Consider the following 18,385-nt stretch of genomic DNA (forward strand, 5'->3'; position numbering starts at 1 on the left):
TTAATAATTTCTTTGAATTATCGATCACCCAGAGAAAATAAAAGCTCGCAAACGATTTCAAGATGAACTGGTCGTGATTTCTCCGCAAGTCTGAGCAAAAATACCGAGGCGAGCAACGTGCTCGACAGTGTATACAAACGGTCGCTTGTGTCCGGCCATGTGCGGCCGCATAAAAAAGGAAAGAATGAACGAAAGATCGAGGGAGGGGTTCGAGAAGGGAAAGAAGCAGAAAAGAGGAAGAGGTAGCGGCTCCTCCGCCGCAGGAGGTCCTGGTGAACGTATTCGTGGCTCTTGACCTCGCTGCATTGCCGCTTCGACACAATTTCGTTCGGATTAAACAACCACATTCGAGTCTTTGTTCGACACTAGTGAAATAATTTTCGCCGATCGACTTGCTTACAAGTATCCTTCCACGACTTCGTTCATTCAATTGTTTTAATTTTTCTCGTAAATGCTCTAATTTTTCGTTCGGGTGAAGCATTCTAAGGAATTTTTTCTCTTAAAGATAGAATCATTTGTATTTGAAAAAAATTTGTCTGGTAATATTCTTTCCTAAAGTAGAATTATAATAATCCTTTTAAAATGATCATTCTTGAGAGAATGCACGGTGATTCTGATAAAATACCCTAAAGACTTTCTGCATTTTTATACGCGAATAGGGTTTTTCAAAATATTCTTTGTTAGTGGAGAATTATTTAATTTGTGATACTTCTGTTGCCCAATTTTATCGAAAAAACTTATAATTTACAATTATCGAATATTCCGTTATATTACAAATTTGGATTATTAAATATTTCCCCACTAAAAGTCATTATGAGTAATAAAATTTGTGTAGAATATTTACGCTACAATTGATACCAATTAATACTCCGCCATCAAAGTTTATGGTCAGATTCAAGTTTCTGGGGGACTTCCCCCATTTTTCACCAGACAATCTAGAGGCCCGAACTCGCGGCCATGACAGGCCGACCAATATTAACAATGCAAGTTTCCCATCTGTTTTTAAGGTTTTATATGGAACTGCAAACTCTATGGACGATACTCTGGCTGAGTTATTGAGCTCGTTAGAGCAAAGCCGCATTAAAGAAGCGAATTTGCGAGCGGTCGGTCACAATTTATCGATTTCACGGGAGCTTACGGTGAAACGAGTCTTGGCCTCTGCTGTCTGGGAACCGGTCAAAAATAATCAATTCCAGAGGAACAGTTACACAGACTTTTTGCCTTTCATTTTTACGATGATCGATTCGTTAAACAGCCATTCACAGAGAATCTATTTTAGTCTGTAGCCGGTATTGCGTGTTAGACGATTGTAATCAAACCGAAAGTTCCCTAGAATACCTCCTGAAGGCACGACAATTATGTATCGAATAACCCTGCTTCCCGAAGAACATTCTCTAGAATAGTTCACTGAAGCAGTGGAATTGTTACGTGTATTACCGAGTTTAATTACTAGAAAATGTTCTCACGCGGTAAAATTTACTAGATTATCTCACGCGAATATCAGATTGCATATCAGATAAATCTATAGTAGGAAAAAAATACAATAGCAGAGACTTTCAAAGACAGTGGTTTCACGGATGAAATATTTCTAGGTTATTTTTGGGAAAATCTTATTTCAGGACATATAAAATATTTTAATTAATAGAGAAATCCTTAATAAAGATATACTAGCACAATTTATTTTAATAACTGAATTTTCAATAATCGGATTTTCAGTAATTGAAATTGTTAGTTATTGAATTTTCAATGCCTGAAATTTTTAATAAAGCAGTTCTTTTAATAACCAAATTTTTACGCCAGAATGCTCGTTCATCCTCTATAAATATAACTATTTTTTTAATAAACAAATTTTTAACGATCGAAATAATTATTGGCATTCAGTCGAACTCTAGCTTCAACATCTCGTTTTAAATATAGCCATTGAATTTTTTTTACACATACTGCATATGGTTTCGAAAGCAGACCTGCGGCTTGTTTGAGCAGCTGCGCATAGGAATTGCATTTGTTCATGCTGTTCTTTAAGTAGCGCTACCAGCACCGCGATATGTTGACCTTAACGAGTAATTTCAGACACGTTTATCGATGTTTATATCGATCTTCGACGATAGCTTTTACTTTGTATATTTTTACATACAATAATTTATATAATTATTAAAATTCGAGAATATTCAAATATTCGAAATTTCTCGTTTTTTCTACGATATTAATTAATCTGCGAAACAGAAGTCGTTCAATTTGCGAAATTATGTTTCTACCTATTCTAATTGTAAAAAAATAGATTTACATAACCTAAAATGTTTCGATCTTGAGAAGGTTAAGAAAAGAAATTAAATGGTGTCGATAAATTTAACAAACTGCTTTTCTTTTCATTCGTAATGCATTTACAGAATGGTTTGTGTCAATGATTGAAAAGAACGTCGAGGAAGAGCCACTCTAAATGTTTTTGGAACACGCGCTATTTTCAGTCGCGTAACCAATTCCGCGAGTGCAGAGATCCGATGCCTTTGCGCCTCGTAAATTAATTCTCATTATTTAACCGAGGAAGCCAGTTTGCAACCGGCGTATCATGAATTTCGCGGAAGTATTTCGCTTTTCGTTTGATAAACAAACTTTCGTTACGAAGATACAGGTGTTTTCAAAGTTACGCTCCGTTTAGCATATAGGTTATCTGGATTATGCATACAGATTTTGTGTAATAATAAAATGACAAATAAACTGTAAAAGGAAGAAACTATATTATGTTAGGAGAAGTTTTAAAAATGGATTTGAAGTTGGAAGCGAGGTTAGGTTTTTGTTTAATATAGTAAGTGCATAATTGCACTGATAAATCAGTTTTATCATATTTGTATACCGTACATAAAAAATCCATAGGTTGTTTCAAAGTTAGGTTTCTCATACAAATTTCGAAACTAAACATCATCGTAATATTTAGTAACAAGAATATTTGCGAATTATATTTAATAATAATATTTATTAAGGTTAATATTGAATTATATTGATATTTATAAATTATCCGCCATGAATTTTCGGTAATTTCACGGGAGATACGAACTAAGGAAGTAGCTCTTCGCGTTTACGTCGGAAGCTGGATGATACACACGCTATTTCAAGACGCGGAGACCCAGTTGCAGTTCTCGATTCGCTATAACGAAGCTGGCGGCCGTCCCGCGTTCCTTCAGCCGAGAAATTCGATACGGATTGGCGAACGAATCGATTCTTGAACTTGTTCTATCGAATCGATCGTTGCGATTTATTGCACGAATTTACAGAGGTCTTTCGAATCCACGATCGCGGTTCAAGGCCTTCTTTCAAGTTCAAGGGTCTTCGAGAGATTTCGTATCGATCGAAAGACATCGAACGATACGCGTTATCAGTTCGGCGTGATAAGGAGACGCGAAGAAGTTCGTTCTTTATCGTCGAATCGTTGTTCCAAAATATTTTGACTAATTTTTATTAAGAAATAGAAAGTTGGTGAACGATAGGTTACTAACGGAGAAGATTGAATTTCATTTTTAGGTTAGAAATTAAGAAACGATGCTCGGTATGTTATTGTGAACAAAATGCATTAGAATGTAAAACCCAGCTTCGCGTAAAAGTTCGTCAAAGAGATTTTTAAAGGTTAGAATGAGTCAAAATATGAGCTTAATTGTTATCAGAGAACCGTTGAGATCAAACAGCGAGAGCAGGGATTCTCTTAAAATGCTAACGAGTGTCCTTGACCGTGATCTACGAGTGGACCAATGATGTCGCGACCCCGAGTTATTTTAATATCAAGGGCCCTATTATTAGCGCGTGACCCGATAGAGTCGCTCGTACAAGAATGGAACTTTTCGCGGGTCGACAAATCTTTAACATTGAATTCGAATTTCCCGCCAAATTAACCGTTGCGCGATCTCCATTGGAACTTAAATTCTTTCTTCTTATTATTATGTTATCTTTACTTTGTTAAAGTATACGATATAAAGAATAGAGATATAACGGTTAATGATGAAACTAAACGATGATACTCTTAGTAATCGAAACACATAATACTAAATTAAAATTCTCAAAATATCTTAGCTTGCACCACAGTGATGTTGAGTCAGCCATGTATATCAAAAGACAAGTAGCTATATTCTTTGAGAACACCCTATATAACGTTTGAGAAGCAGCGAATCGCGAATTTCCCGGCATATACATCGGATCTTGTCGTGCGTATACCAATAACAGAAAATGACAACTAAATCTCGCATGTTCGTTCTTATCTCAAGCTCATGAACGCAGCAATTCCAATCAAATTCCCTTCCCTCCTTTGGTCCCCCGTCACGTCACGCGTTCGTGTGACTTGGCATTCAGCCTTGTTCTATGAACTAGGTCGATATGTGTGTGGTGCATTGACAGAGAGAGTGGCCGTTTATCTCCGTTCTTCCTTCCGCTTTCCGTCGACCGTTTGCTTCCTCTTTCGACCGCAGCGCCTCTATCGGCGTTTCTGCCGGATCCACGCTTCTTTCCACGCTTTCTTCCATCCGTGCGTTCTTCATGACTATACTTTCTTCTTGACAAAATTCCTTTAGTTTCTTTTAGGTGTTCATGAGCCAAATAATAGTTTATTTAAAACAAATAATATTCCATTTAAGTAACGAAAAGGCTTAAATCGTGTATTTATTATTAATTCTGCGAATTATCGTCATTACTGTATTGAGAGCAAAATATATTGTGTTGTTGTTATCATATTGAGAGCAAAAGTAGATTAAGCCACATTTTGTCTGCATATTTAGTAATCGAACTTTGAATCCGATTTTCCTCGTCTCTTTGCTTTATGTTCTCTTGTTCTCGTTCTCCTTTCTTTACGTTTGATGTTGTTCCACGTGCTGTACTTTGGTTTTGTGTTCCATTGACCTGTTCTACAGCTTTTCTCACCTTTTTTCCTTCTTCTACTAATTCTACTACCCTGGCAACTTGTCTTTCATCTCCTTTCTTTGCCAACGTCTTTTGTCCGCTACCGGTTTTTCTTTCAACCAGATTTTTGTCTTAATGATCTGCGCTTTTTGGTCGATCTTCCTTGCTCCTGCTACTTCCGTTTGCTTTGTCCGTAGAGAATCTTCCTCTTTGCATTTTCTAAATATATCGTGTGACAAGAAGTTAGAATTCTATTTCTAGTGTACGTAACTTGCATATTTTATTCTTTCCAAATTTTTAATTCCCCTTAAAATACCTTTTTACAAAATAAGTTGAAGATTCGTTTATTCTACGATTCTTATAAATAAACATAATCTAAGATGAATTTCTGCAAACATGTTCCTTCCAAGTTTCTAATACCATATCGTAAATTTTTCCTTTGGTCTCCATAGTCATCCAAGATTTCATAACCCCTGTCGTAAAAATACGACTACTTTTTCATTAAATTCTGTAAAAAAATCTACAACTTAAGGGGTTGATCGCCATAGTCATCGAAAAATTCGTAAGCATTCGTGGAAATTTTTCGTTCACACGTTCCCACTCGCATTTTCGTTGCGGCGGACGCGTTCGACGATGGCGTCGCAGTCGGCGTCGTCTCTGCCCTACTTGCAACGCGCATGCACCCCCGTGCAGCCGCGGAATAAACCGAGAAATCGATCCCTCGGCCCCTTCCTCTCGCCTCGAGTGAGCGGCAACACTCCCATGGCTGGTTCTCGTCGATTTTCTACACGGGAAATTCGCTCCCAGTCATTCTCTCCCACGCGAAAATCCATGGAAATTATTCCTAACCTAACCATCATGCTAATAATGGTCGCTCTTTATTGATCTAAACCCTTATTACGCCGTATAAATTCTTGTTTATGAATTTTTTGTATGTACGTGTTTTTTAGTTTGTCTTTTCCATTAATCTTTTTCTCTTTCAAGAGCTTTTGATTGTCAAAGTAGACGATAAAATTGAAATATGATGGAGAGGTTAGAAATTGAAGTAATATGGCGGATAAGGAGAATCTGCTGTCTGAAGTTGGTCGTTCTAGGAGATGTTTGTCGTTTGAAAGGATTTTCTGATTTTTTGGCTTTAATGACCAGCTTTGACCGATTGTGACGTGATATATGTAGTCACGTGCGTATTGTTACTAAGAATTATTCGTAGAAAATTACAAGATTTGGAGGGAAATGTTATAAAAAATATAAAGAACGTAAAAGGATATAAAATTCATAATAAAGCAATATTTATTTAAAATACATATAAATATGCACTTCAACTTCATAAAATTACTAGATAGGGGAAGAAATATTAATGACAAAAGTATTAGCAAACTTTTACAAAAAAAAGTGCAAAAAAAAAATCGACCGGAAAAATTACAAACAAAATTAATTAAGATTCTTTTCTGCAATTTCTACCTCCAATGGCCCTTTCTTCGAATCGTTATATGAAAAAAGTGGTCGTGAGGGATGAAAATAGGGAAGTTAGGGATTGCACGCAGTTTGCCGGGAACATTCGCCAGGTTCCATTCACGGAGCATCGATCGAAGCTCTCTGGCGTTGAAGAGAAACCGTGTTACAGGCTGACTTTGCTCAAGAGATTCGCCCAGAGACAAAGTAAAGATTCCGAGTCAGCAGAGCATGTTGCGAGTCTTCTAGCCAATGTACCGCAGGAACGTGGCTCAGCAATTTCTGCTTAAAGTCTTTCCCTCCCTTTCTGCAACTCCCTTGCCACGAAATCACGATCTTCGCTCATCTTACTTTATTCCTCCAACTTTTTCAGAACCACTACTATTCACTAGCTGCAGAGCTATCTTTTATTTATCGTTTAATTTCTTTTCTAAAAACTTCAGTAATAAACTGTATGTGCAATTCATTGAACATTATGAGTAGAATATTAAATCAAAATTTGATTAAAATTGCTTTGGGCGTTTTGCAAAAACTATATCACCAAATTTGGATCTTTGTTCAGCATGATCCTAAATTCTGGTTTCCTTGGGAAATATTTTTTAAGGGGTTTCTAATTGCAATTTTTTAATTTTATTTTATTTCCAGTCCAAGCGATTCTCAAATCATGCAACCAAGACCAAGATCCTCTGGCAATTCAATAAACCGATAATGACGTTTATATGAAATGCCAGATTGAGGAACATAGTCAATTCTAATAACCTTCCTCGGTATAAAACACTTTTGCCATAGAAAGTCATTATTTATCTAGAATAAAAATCAAATCCCGTGTATAATAACGTTAATTCACTAACAATTAGCTTAAAGAAATTCTAGTTATTACTATAATTAATAAAGATGAAAAATCGGATAATCTACAAGTTTAAGAAGAGAATTTTCTATAATTTCTGCTCTCCCACGTTCACCTCGTTCCCGATTTCAATTCGAACGTTAATTAAGGAAGAAGAGCGTTGGACTTGATTCCGAATGGAAAACAGGCCTCTCTAAAAACATATTTTCCATTCAATTGAAATTTTTCGCCGCATTCCCAGCTAGTTCGCCGTTCTCGCGCCAATATTTTCTCTGGTTAACATGTGCATTCGTTTTTAATGATTATTCTAATTGGCCGATGCGAGGGAACGAATTCTTCCTTGGTTCGTTAAAGTTGATGGATGTTTGAGAATGTCGTTCTATTCCATCTCATCCCTTGACATAACAACTTATGGTTTTTAAAGGATACGTTATCAAATGTTGCAATTTTCCTTCTCTTCTAATACCAGCGACATTTATTTTCATTAGCATTTTGAAACAAATTAGGTAATTAGTACAATTTGAGAATTTTCATTCGTTTGCAGAATGAAGGCAGGCATTGTCCACCACTTGTGAATTTTTCACCTATTAAGACCCCAAATATTAATTTTGCTAATAATAACCCAGTTATTGCTAATTTTATAAATATCAGTCTATTAATTAGTAATATATCAATTATCTGTCTGATAACTACTAACTTTTTAAAAATATCAATCCACCAATAATCTGTTGACTATGAAGCACACGTCAATATAGACAAAATATTTTCTGGACAATTTTTGGTGCATTATATTGATAGTATAAAGGGTTAGAGTAATAACAAGAGGTTAACCACAGTGTTTTCTTCTTGCGATGGACCATGAACTTTCAGATGGAGGCTGCCGCGACCTACTTGCGGGTCAGCAGACAGCGAACACGTTTAGCCTGGATTGTGCAAACATCAGGCCGCTCATTTGGATCAATGTCGATCCTTATCGACCGTTCGAAAGTGCATCTTGGAAAAGCATGCCTCGCTTCTTGATATCAGCAACAGATAGGAAAATAGCAGTCAGGATCTTCTTATATCTATCTCAGATTAGAACAAGGACACTAATCGTTCCCAGGATAATTTAATATTAATAAGAAGAATCATGGAAAAGAAAGTTTTTAACAGTACTGGAAACTATCGTATACTGTCAAAATTAATAATCCCTTATAAATAAAGTAATATCAATTTTACATTTTACAAGACCTTTTCCTTTCTCTAATTCTTTTTTTTTCCATTTTTTCCAATTGAAAATGGACGTTGTAACCATGATGCATATAGTGCGTTACAGACTTCCAATAAATTACAATAATCTTATACAATTTTTGTATATTTTAATTAAAGATCGTTGTAAATGCAAAACACTTTTATTCTGCAATTAAAATTCATCTATTTTTAAATGTCATCGTCATTTAAAGATTCATTTAAAAACATATGAAACACAAGTGTAAAATTTTAGGTTAGGTTGGCAAAATTTCTATAAATTATTCCATGTTTAATCAAACAAAAGTGAATTCCTTTAACCTGACACGTAATTAACTGAACAGCGTTTAAATCACGCAGCTGATGATTCAAAACTAAACAGAAGCTTCTTTCAAACGTCTAGCCGGCGTAACGATTACGTAATGGCTGTCGTAACGTGGTCGAAAAGGTCTGATATCGGTGGCTCGACGCGATAATCGCGGCCTCGATGTTGGGATCGGGGTCAACGATAGTCAGGATCATCGGTTTCTTTGCTGGATGCAGTGGAAAAATTAACTGGTCTGGCTGCTAGCATGATCGCCGATGAATCTTGCATCCAGGTCAGATCGGCCACTGTTCTTCGCTGTGTTTCGTATTGGCTGTTCCAATTAAATGGACTCGTCATTTCTTTCACGTTAGAATTCGCTTTCACGTTTCCATGTAACGATTATATTACTATAAAGTTACTAGATCTATAGGGGAAAAGTCTAGGAACATTAAGAGGTTCCCATGGTAAAAATAGTATCGTTTGGGATTCTTATATCTAAAATTTAATCACGGTAGACGATTCGTTGCGATTTCATAATCTTTCACTATATCTATAAAGTTGAATATCGAGACAAGGACTTGGCCTGAAATTAAAATTTCATCAAAGCTACACGAACCATCGAGTCGGACGATTTTCTTAAGTACCATCCATTTCCCCATCCACTTCCACTTCCATTCAACCCATCGAGGTGTTAATGAGTGCTACCAACGTATAAAGCCTACAAACTGAGAAGTTGGTTCAGCAGAATCACGAGTTCTAACCTTATGCGAGATGCACGTGACCAAAGGAACACGTTCTACTAGGCGGTAAAATCTTTTCTCAGCCCTCTGCGGCCAGAATCCGAAGTCTGGAGTGGCCTCGAAGAGGATCTAACCCAGACCTAACCCAGACCAACTCGGAGAAACTTGAGACGACGCGCTGCTGTGGTGGTGGCAGTGCTTGCAGCGGTGTTGGTGCCGCTGCAGGATCGATCTGATGGCCTAGTTACCAGGAGAGAGTGAGACACGGGCCAACGAGAGGAGGAAGCCTAGGCAGACGCGTATACTGGGTGGGGCGAAACTCGCAGGGTGATTGTAAAGGGGGTTAATTCAAATCTCTGATTCTGATGCCAATGTGTGTTTCGATTTCGGATATTGCTTTTTAATAACCGAATTGAGCGAATTTTTACCAAATTCCTAATTGAGAATATCAATTTTATTTGAAATTTTAATAGGTGTATCTAGAATTATAAAAACTTTTTAATAGATTTTGTATGAGAATTTGAAGTGCCTAACAAGAAGTCCCTAGAAGATTTTGAGGTTCGTGAAAAATCCCTAAAGAGGTTTCCAAGTCCTTATGAAGTTCCTGTGGATATATTCAATATCCTTAGGAATATTTAGAAGTCTGCAGGCAGTTCCTACGAAAATTTCAATAAATTTTCTAAGTGAAATTTTCTAACCTCATATTTCTCGCATATCAAACAATCTTGTTACGTTCCTCCTCCTTACGTTCCCCAATAACAGCTATACTTTTTACCATCTGAAAATCCATATAATATAAATCGTCACTTTAGACCCGAACATTTACCCCAAAGTTCGTCAAAGAGTTTCATCTCACAGAAAGATTTCCCGGGTCCTTTTAATCTCAGCACAATTTCCACCTCACCCTATAGAGATCCAACTATGGCGTCTTCCCGAGATGCGCCACACGCCGCTGGGAGGCGCGGTGGTTGGAAGAGAGAGTCTCGACGCAAAGAGGGTTGCAGGGTGGTGTTGATCGGATGTTGTAGCCGGGATACGAACCCTGGAGCGAGGACAGGCATTGACCTAGATGCCCTCTCCTCGCTTTCTCCATCCTCGTTCGCTGACTGTATCCCTGCAGTCCTGTGTGCCTCTTCCTAACTTGTCGTTCAACTGCAGATTCTGGCCCTGGGCTGGCTCTCTTCCATCAACCTTTCCTCTTCTCTCTTTTCATGACGTTGAAACGTGCAAGCAATTGCTGGAGGATATTCCTCGTATACAGGCAAGGTTTTCATACTTTTGATGATAAGATTCCTGATCTTCGTATTGATCCATGGACGGTTCTGTGATTGGTTGGAGTTTTGACTATGGGTTTTGGTTATTCAAACGGAATATTAGTTAATTTAATGCACATGAGTTTCAACGTCCATTCTACAAACGTGAGAGAAGATGTAAGATTTATAAGTAGATTCAGACGTTTGCGTCAGACGTCCTTAACTCTACAGTCTCAGCCCATCGAATTAGAATCACATGCAGAACCTTCATTCCTCTAACATACGAACAAAAAAAGGAAAAATAACATATAAAATATTAAAAATTGTTCATTTTGACTCTTGTAATCCCAAAATTAAATCTTAAAATTTTTGAATAATTAAATTAAAAATTCTATATTCCAAAATTGACAAAAATCGGTATAGGAGGTATAGTCTATAAAAAGTGGTAAAAGGGATGAGAATAAATGTGTGCAGACAGGGTGGGTCGAGAGGAAAACGAAAGAAAATGACGCTAGAAACGCAAACAGGACATCTAGGTCAATGCCTAGCCTAGCTCTAGGATGCGGATCCCGGCTGCGACCTCTGAGAAATAAATCCCTCCACCCTGCAACCCCCCTCATCCAGGCGAGCCATGAACCTTCCACGAGCTACTAGAGGATGCAGGAGAAGGATCGCATTTGTGTCTCTCTCTCGCCATGGAAGCGAAATCTACCTTTGAACCCTCAGCAATAACCCAGAGAAAATTCAGAGAAAAAATTGAAGACTAGTGGTTCTATTTCTAAATAAAAATAACATCTACGATAAAAATAGTTAAATGGTGAAATGGTTTCGTTGAGGCAGAATATAAAATTCCTGCGTGCGACCCTAGATGGATCGTCAGAGACTGCAGCGTTAAGGATGTCTGATCACGAATGTCTCGACCTACTTAGCAATGTTACTTCTTTTCTACCAATTTTGGAATAATTTCTTCAATTTTATAGAATCCCCAGTTGATGCACGATAAACGTAATAATTTTGAGTAAAATGAAAGATTTCATGCAAGCCAAGATTTTTAATTCCGTCCAAATGAATCGTATAATTAGACCTCACGTACCTCTGTTCTAAATTAAAGCAAGCTTCATGATTCCACGCGAACTCGACGCTGGTTAATTCAAATTAATTCAGACACAACGTTGTTGCCTCTATTCGCTGAGCACACGCACGAATTACTTAAAACTTTATGAAAAAATTCGACCACTCGCCCTGCTCATATTCATCCCCATTTTATTATTATACTTATGTCAGCGTCATTTTTCTATCTTAAATCCTATTCTGCTTGTTATGCTTGCATCCCATTCTGATTGTTATTTTAATAAATTCAAATAATAAAAATTACACCTTTTTTTCTAAATCAAACGGATTCTGTAAACTTCTTAACATGAAAAATACAAATACTATATTTTACTGTAGTAAAAATTTTTGCTAAATCTTTGAAACATATTTACAGAATATATTTAATATATTACGAAACGTTGATTTTGTCTTACAATGTTCTTATTTATTGTCTCGAAATTTCTTGTCATTTTCTCTTAAACTTCACTATGAGAAGCGTTTTCGTGAGGCACTGTAGCTTCAATCACCTTCATAACTGATTATATCATCGATTTACTGTCCTTCATAGGAAAGCCACCATTCATGTCAACATTTCTGAACCGGAGCTAGGATTTTGCTCGATTTAACAGCATTAATACGACAAAAACCGCGAGGGGCTACCTGTTGATATACTATTTCGCGTGGCGCAACGCTGTTCCCGGTTGCCGTCGTGCAGGCGCGATTCAACCGCGCATTCAATTTGCGATTCGACGCGCACGTCCAAGCCTCCGACATGAATTCAATATCCGTAATAATATCCGGACGTGTTTCGATACCGACGACGCCGATGTGTTTCTCACCAGCTTTTACGTTGCAAACGAAATAGTACCGCTAGAAAAAGGGACCGGGCTCTCTTCAGCCGCAATTATTGGAAATTGAATACCGCACCAGGCTGACTTGGTTTGTAGGGAAAAAGAAATTCTACGATCAGAATGAGGTTGGAATATCGTTTGAACGAATATCATTTGGAAAATGCTATTGCATATGAAGAATCGTCAATTGTTCTGATGCAAGTCATTGTTCTCGTCGTCAGTGCCAATCGGACTGAAAAAATATTTCCCTAAAAAATGAACATTTCCAAAAATCAAATAAAAACATAAAAACGTAGGATCTAAAGAAGGGATAGAGAAATGTGAGAGTGTGGCGAAAGGAAGGTAGGAATTGGCGAGCGACCATAGTGGGGTGGGTCAGGGTTAGTGTCGAAGGTTAGGCTGTCCCCCTACCCAGAATCCCCATGAGTTAAGCGCCAGGGACAGGGGTAAAGGGGCGTACACTGTGATTGGATCGATATTTTACTAGCTGCACAACTACTCGTACGATTTTCGTCGCACTTTCTGAACTTCCTAGCTCTCTCGTCGAGCCTGCCCCGCCAAACCTGCTCACAGAGATCCGTCCAATTTGCATACTACATGTGGAGTCTTCTCACACTTTGCAAACCGGATTTAAGACTTTTTTTATTTTGTCTGCGAGCAGTTGATCCGATGCAATCTTTGAGCCATTTTTTTAAATGTTGCTCCTTTTATTGATTCATTTTTTGAATTTGTATTTTTAATTTATTTTTCGGGTAATGTTGACATTTTTACTTGCCAGCAGTTTTTCATTAATTCTCAACTAAAGTAGAGTTTTCTATCGAATCACTGACGTTACTCCCGTTAATTAGGGAGGATCTCGCCGTCGAAGCTGATTTAGTAATTGAACCGTGTCCAAATATTAGGATCGCTGCGAGTGTCATCGCCGATGCGCCATGTCCGACTTTAATAATCGATTAGTCGTGCCGCAACGATGTGCAGAGCAAGCTTGGTCGTTCTGCTGGTGACACACGGCCTACCAGGCTGCTATTGTCAGAAGTCGGCCGTGCGTGTTCCAGATGACAACGGTGATTAATAAATCGTTGTTTTCGGGAACACGGTCTCGACTGCACTGACACGACCGATGTACTGCCCGATAGATCAGGCCTAGGATACAGGAACCATGATCTGTCGTTCGTACTAATCCTCGACAAACTCCAAATACGTCGGAATCCAAACGGATTACCAACAAACTAGATTTTCCATAAAAATAATTACAGCTAGAAAATAACCTTTCGTCTCTAAAAAAAAACATTTTGTATTTCTAAAAAATACGTCGAAATTCTTGAGGAGCTCCTGGTCCAAAATTAAAAAAATCTCAACTACAAAAGTAAAAACTAAGATGTGAAAATGTCATAACATATATTCGAAATGTACAAATGGAATACCAGTAAAGGTAAGAGGCCCGTTATGGAGCTGCGAGACCGAGAAGGTGGTAGGGAAACGACAGGTAAACAAAAGAGGTTAGAGGGGAGCCGAGAGGGCAGACCTGGTCGCAATCGGAATTCTCAGTTGTCTTTTTGGGGCCAGCCAGGCCGGAGTTGCGTAGAAAGTCGCAGACCCAATCGTTCTGCCTTGTCTCGCTATTGGTCATCGTTTCAAGGCCTATGGATCGCCATGGTGGGGACGGTTTGGGCAACTGCGTCGCACCATACGACTCGTCTCCCCGAAACGCTCGTTCCACGTCGATTCGCCAACGTTCCTGTCCGCTGGTTTTCGCATTTGGGGATTCCCGCCGCGTTTTAGTTTCATTTCCACGCTGTTTGGGACAGCCTAGATGGCGCAGCGATCGCTAAATGCATTTGTCGCGGTACATACGATTCATCGAAGTTGGAAAATCTACTTTTGTTAATTGTTACCGTGGTTTCATCGAGTTTTTCTTGCTGTTAAGCCTCAGTGAAGTGTGATTCGGATCGAAGAATTGCTGTTTTAAAAATCGCTACGGTGGTTCTATAGTTTCATCGCTGTTATTGTTTCCAGTGAAGTGTACTACGAATGGAATTAATTTCTCAGAAATAGAAATAAAATTCTCTTCTCTGCTACTTGTTAAAAATAATTGCTTTAATTTCAAGATTAAAAGCTTCTGCGAGAATTTAATATATTTATTCCAAGGAAAATTGTGATTTTAGTGCAATTTTGAAAATATTGGTTTCTGGTAGTTTGAAGTTATTTTTACAGTGAAGATTTTAATGCAATTTTGAAAATATTGGTTTCTGGTAGTTTGAAGTTATTTTTACAGTGAAGATTCGTGATTTGTGATAGTTTGAAGTGATTTGAACGCGTTATAGTGATATTTTCGAATACCAAACAAGAATCTTCTTTTTTTTTTAAAAAAAAAGGTGTGTTACAGTGAATTTTCAAGTTGAAAGCTTCTTGAAATTAAATAATCCAGAGGTAATAGTCTTTCATTTCGAATTATATAGAATATTTTACTTGGCACAATGTGATTACAGCAATTTATTGCAGTTTTAACCGTTTTTACGGGCGAATTGTAAAAAGCGATTTGTCCACGTGACCAGCAGCGACTTTCACTCGTCGTTACTTGATAAAAAGGCGTCCTACTACCGACACAGAGCATCCTATCAATTTACAATTGCATTGTTTCAAGCGACGTGTCTCCGGGACGCAACTTCTGCGTTGTCGTAATCCTCTTCTTTCTCAATTGCTCAATTTCCACGTGACTGTGTCGCGTTGAACAACCGTCTGCCCTGTCAGATGCATCCCGACCCTCTTATTCTCTCACTTGAGACATTTAAACCACTTGCCATATCGTCGTCCTTGTATTTTAAAAGTTTCAAACTGTATCTTAAAAAAGTAATTTAAAAAGCGAAGCTACATTTGTCATTAATATTTTTTAATTTCCCGCTATTTTTCTATCCATGTGTGGATAAATAATTTCTCTCGATGATTCATCGATTTACTTCGAAATTAAGTCGAGTGAAAATTTATTTCTCTAATTTTTACTAATTAACTTGACTTTAATTAAACTTTGCTTAAACTTTATTTACTTTGTTTAAATTAAACTTAATTAAACTTTAATGAAATTTAATTAAACTTAACTAGAAATCTTTATTATAAATTTTTGTTAAACTAAAAATTCTCTTCACAATTTCCTGACAATTTTCTCCATAATTTTTCCAACTTCCTAATCTTTCAAACTCTCCTGGTCTTCCTTTCTACGTTTCGTTTCATCTTCCCAGTGGCGAATGTGCTCTGTGATCGCATAATTCGGCGAACTGTCGCGATTGTCACGAGCTTGCAAGAACTTTATTGGCACTGGTGGTCGCTTTTCAGGCGACTGAAAGTTTAGATCAGAGGACCAAGAATATCCAGCTCCCGTTTCATTGCTGCTCGTCCGATCGTTCAAGCGTATCATTAGCCACGATTTCTCCACGCAGGAGGAAATTGCGTGGCGTCGATCGAGAGCTGTTCTGAAGTTCCTCTTAGACGTAATGACGTGTCGTGTGCACTCTCTTGTACACTATATATACACATTTCTTCTGGAACCTGTAATTTCCAAACAATTATGCTTTTTTCCATCCGTTTCACCCTTTTTTTATGGATTAACGACGGCTGCTGAACGATTTGAAAATAGAAATTTTATTAAGACAAATTCGATGTTAGAGCAATGTTGCATGAAATAGATCGTGTTACGAACTTTTCTATTAATTGCTCGCTAATTTCCTATCAATGTTCCATTGATTTTCATTAATTTTCCATTAGCCCACCATTGATACAGAACAAGCTTTAGATGTTACTACGTCAGTTTATATTTATCGATACACTGAACATCCTGGCAGGCGTAAAATTGCACGTATCGCGTCCTTTTCAGACGATCTATCGAGATCCGTTATCGATAAACCGAGTGATAATGTGGTAGCCATAACGATTGAAATGCAAATTCTGGGTACACCGAACCTTGACATTTCTGATCTTATTTCTAGCCTCGAGAATTATTATGACACACTGTTAATTATCTTGTGAGATTCCGCGGCTATGAAAAGTACGAAAGAAACCAGTTTGATAATTTTGTAGCGTAGTTTGCACAGTTATAGATTCCTCTATTGTACATTTAGAAAAGTACAGATTTTTCGACAAGTACAGCTCCTGGTATCTGCTTCGTTTCTACGATTCAGACAGAAAAACAATAAAAATTGAACTAATGTAATGAGACATAACGCAAGAAGACTTTGACTGACCAAGTTATTATCTTCTGTTGCAGATACCTCAAGACAACAACGGGCGACGATCCAACTCGACTAGCATGCACCTGGGCCCGCGGTTCGAGGCGCACTTCAAGATGCGGTAGAGGAAGTCCCTCGACGAGAGTCCAAAAAGCAATCGGTGCAGCCAATTCGAGTCTCGTCCTTTGTAACCAGAGCATAATCGCGTGCATAATTAATAGAAGTTAGATTAAGAGGCTTGACCCAAGACACGCTCACACCCTACCAAACGTAGGACCAACTTGGGTCTTTCTCTTGCAATCTCCATACGAATCCAAACTCACAGAGCACCCAACGGCATCCAGGGGTTATAACCCAATTAAACGAGTCTGGGAGCCTCTGACGACGAAAACCACTGCCTTTCAAGCCGCCAGGTCATCGTGAACCCCTTAAACAAGCCAGTCAAACCTCTTCAAACCTCTTCAAACGCCGTCAAAACTCGACAAACCAGCTGGAATTTCATCAAAATCATCAGAAAATTGGGAGAAAGGGTTTCCAAAAGCGACTAGAATCTCCCTAGGGGACTTTAAGAGGCAAGTGAACAGAGGTGAGCAGAGGACCCGTCACGGTGGCCAGCTTAGTGAGCGGCAACGTAGCGGTGCGTTACGATGAGGCGTCGGGAGTGGTTGGCACGGGGGGTGTCGTGTTGGCAGCCACTTCCAGGTTAGCCACTGCGGATCCAGCGACGTCCAGCATGGACACCAGCGACTCCAGCATGGACACGACTAACGGAGGCTCGAATACCGGGGTAGCAGGCGTCGGAACGATCACCTCTGTGGTGGCTGGAGCCGCGTCCCTGACGCTGGTCAAGGCCGAGACGCCTGAACTCCTGGCTGGAACGTCCACGACGTCCTCATCGGTCGCAGGCCCGGTTACTGCGGCCGGTGGCCTGTTCGCTGGGATCGCGGCGGGTAACAAAAGCGCCAGACCCGACGACTGGCTAGCCGCGAACAGCCCAGGTTCGCCGACCGCTACGCTGCAGGGCCAACACGTGGTCTACACGAATCCTCAGCAACAGTTGACCGAGTCGCAGCAACAGCAACCGCCTCTCGCTCATTCCAGCCCCTTGGCACATCAACAGCAGCAGCAGCCCAGTAGCAACAACGGATACGCCAGCCCTATGAGCACCAGCAGCTACGATCCTTACAGTCCCAACAGTAAAATAGGTAAGTGGAGTACCTGTACCTGTTATTTAGTAATTTCGAATTCTCTATTAAGAGATGGAACATTTGTTTGGAAAGTATCGCAGTTAGCTTTATCAAAGACCAGAGACGATACATATCGATAAGATGTAGTACCGAGTTGCATAAGTCTCAAAGCTCTCGATCTTCGATATCGTTGGGTTGTTTATCACTGTTAGAGAGGCTAGCTTCATCGAGGGTCCTCGAGCCAATGAAACCAACGAAGCTATCGTCATTATCATTATCATTATCTTGAAAGCTTCGATACTAATAATACGTAGTGCAGTTCTACTGTACT

The 18,385-nt window shown here is 38.8% G+C and overlaps 2 protein-coding genes across 5 annotated transcripts in view; one reads left to right on the plus strand and one right to left on the minus strand.

The window, feature by feature from the left end:
• LOC132914751 (ecdysone receptor) overlaps positions 1–18,385 on the plus strand; it is a 206,482-nt gene that overhangs the window by 98,365 nt on the left and 89,732 nt on the right. For all 4 annotated transcript variants that reach the window (XM_060974115.1, XM_060974114.1, XM_060974116.1 and 1 more), the window contains one exon: positions 16,906–18,072. In XM_060974115.1, coding sequence (XP_060830098.1) covers positions 17,601–18,072 — 472 coding nt within the window. In that variant the 5' untranslated portion in view covers positions 16,906–17,600. The remainder of the gene's footprint in view (positions 1–16,905; positions 18,073–18,385) is intronic.
• LOC132914750 (neprilysin-1-like) overlaps positions 1–18,385 on the minus strand; it is a 140,305-nt gene that overhangs the window by 14,606 nt on the left and 107,314 nt on the right. The gene's annotated exons all lie outside the window — the stretch shown is intronic.

The sequence above is a fragment of the Bombus pascuorum genome, chromosome 15 (assembly GCF_905332965.1).
Source record: "Bombus pascuorum chromosome 15, iyBomPasc1.1, whole genome shotgun sequence".
Taxonomy (NCBI): domain Eukaryota; kingdom Metazoa; phylum Arthropoda; class Insecta; order Hymenoptera; family Apidae; genus Bombus; species Bombus pascuorum.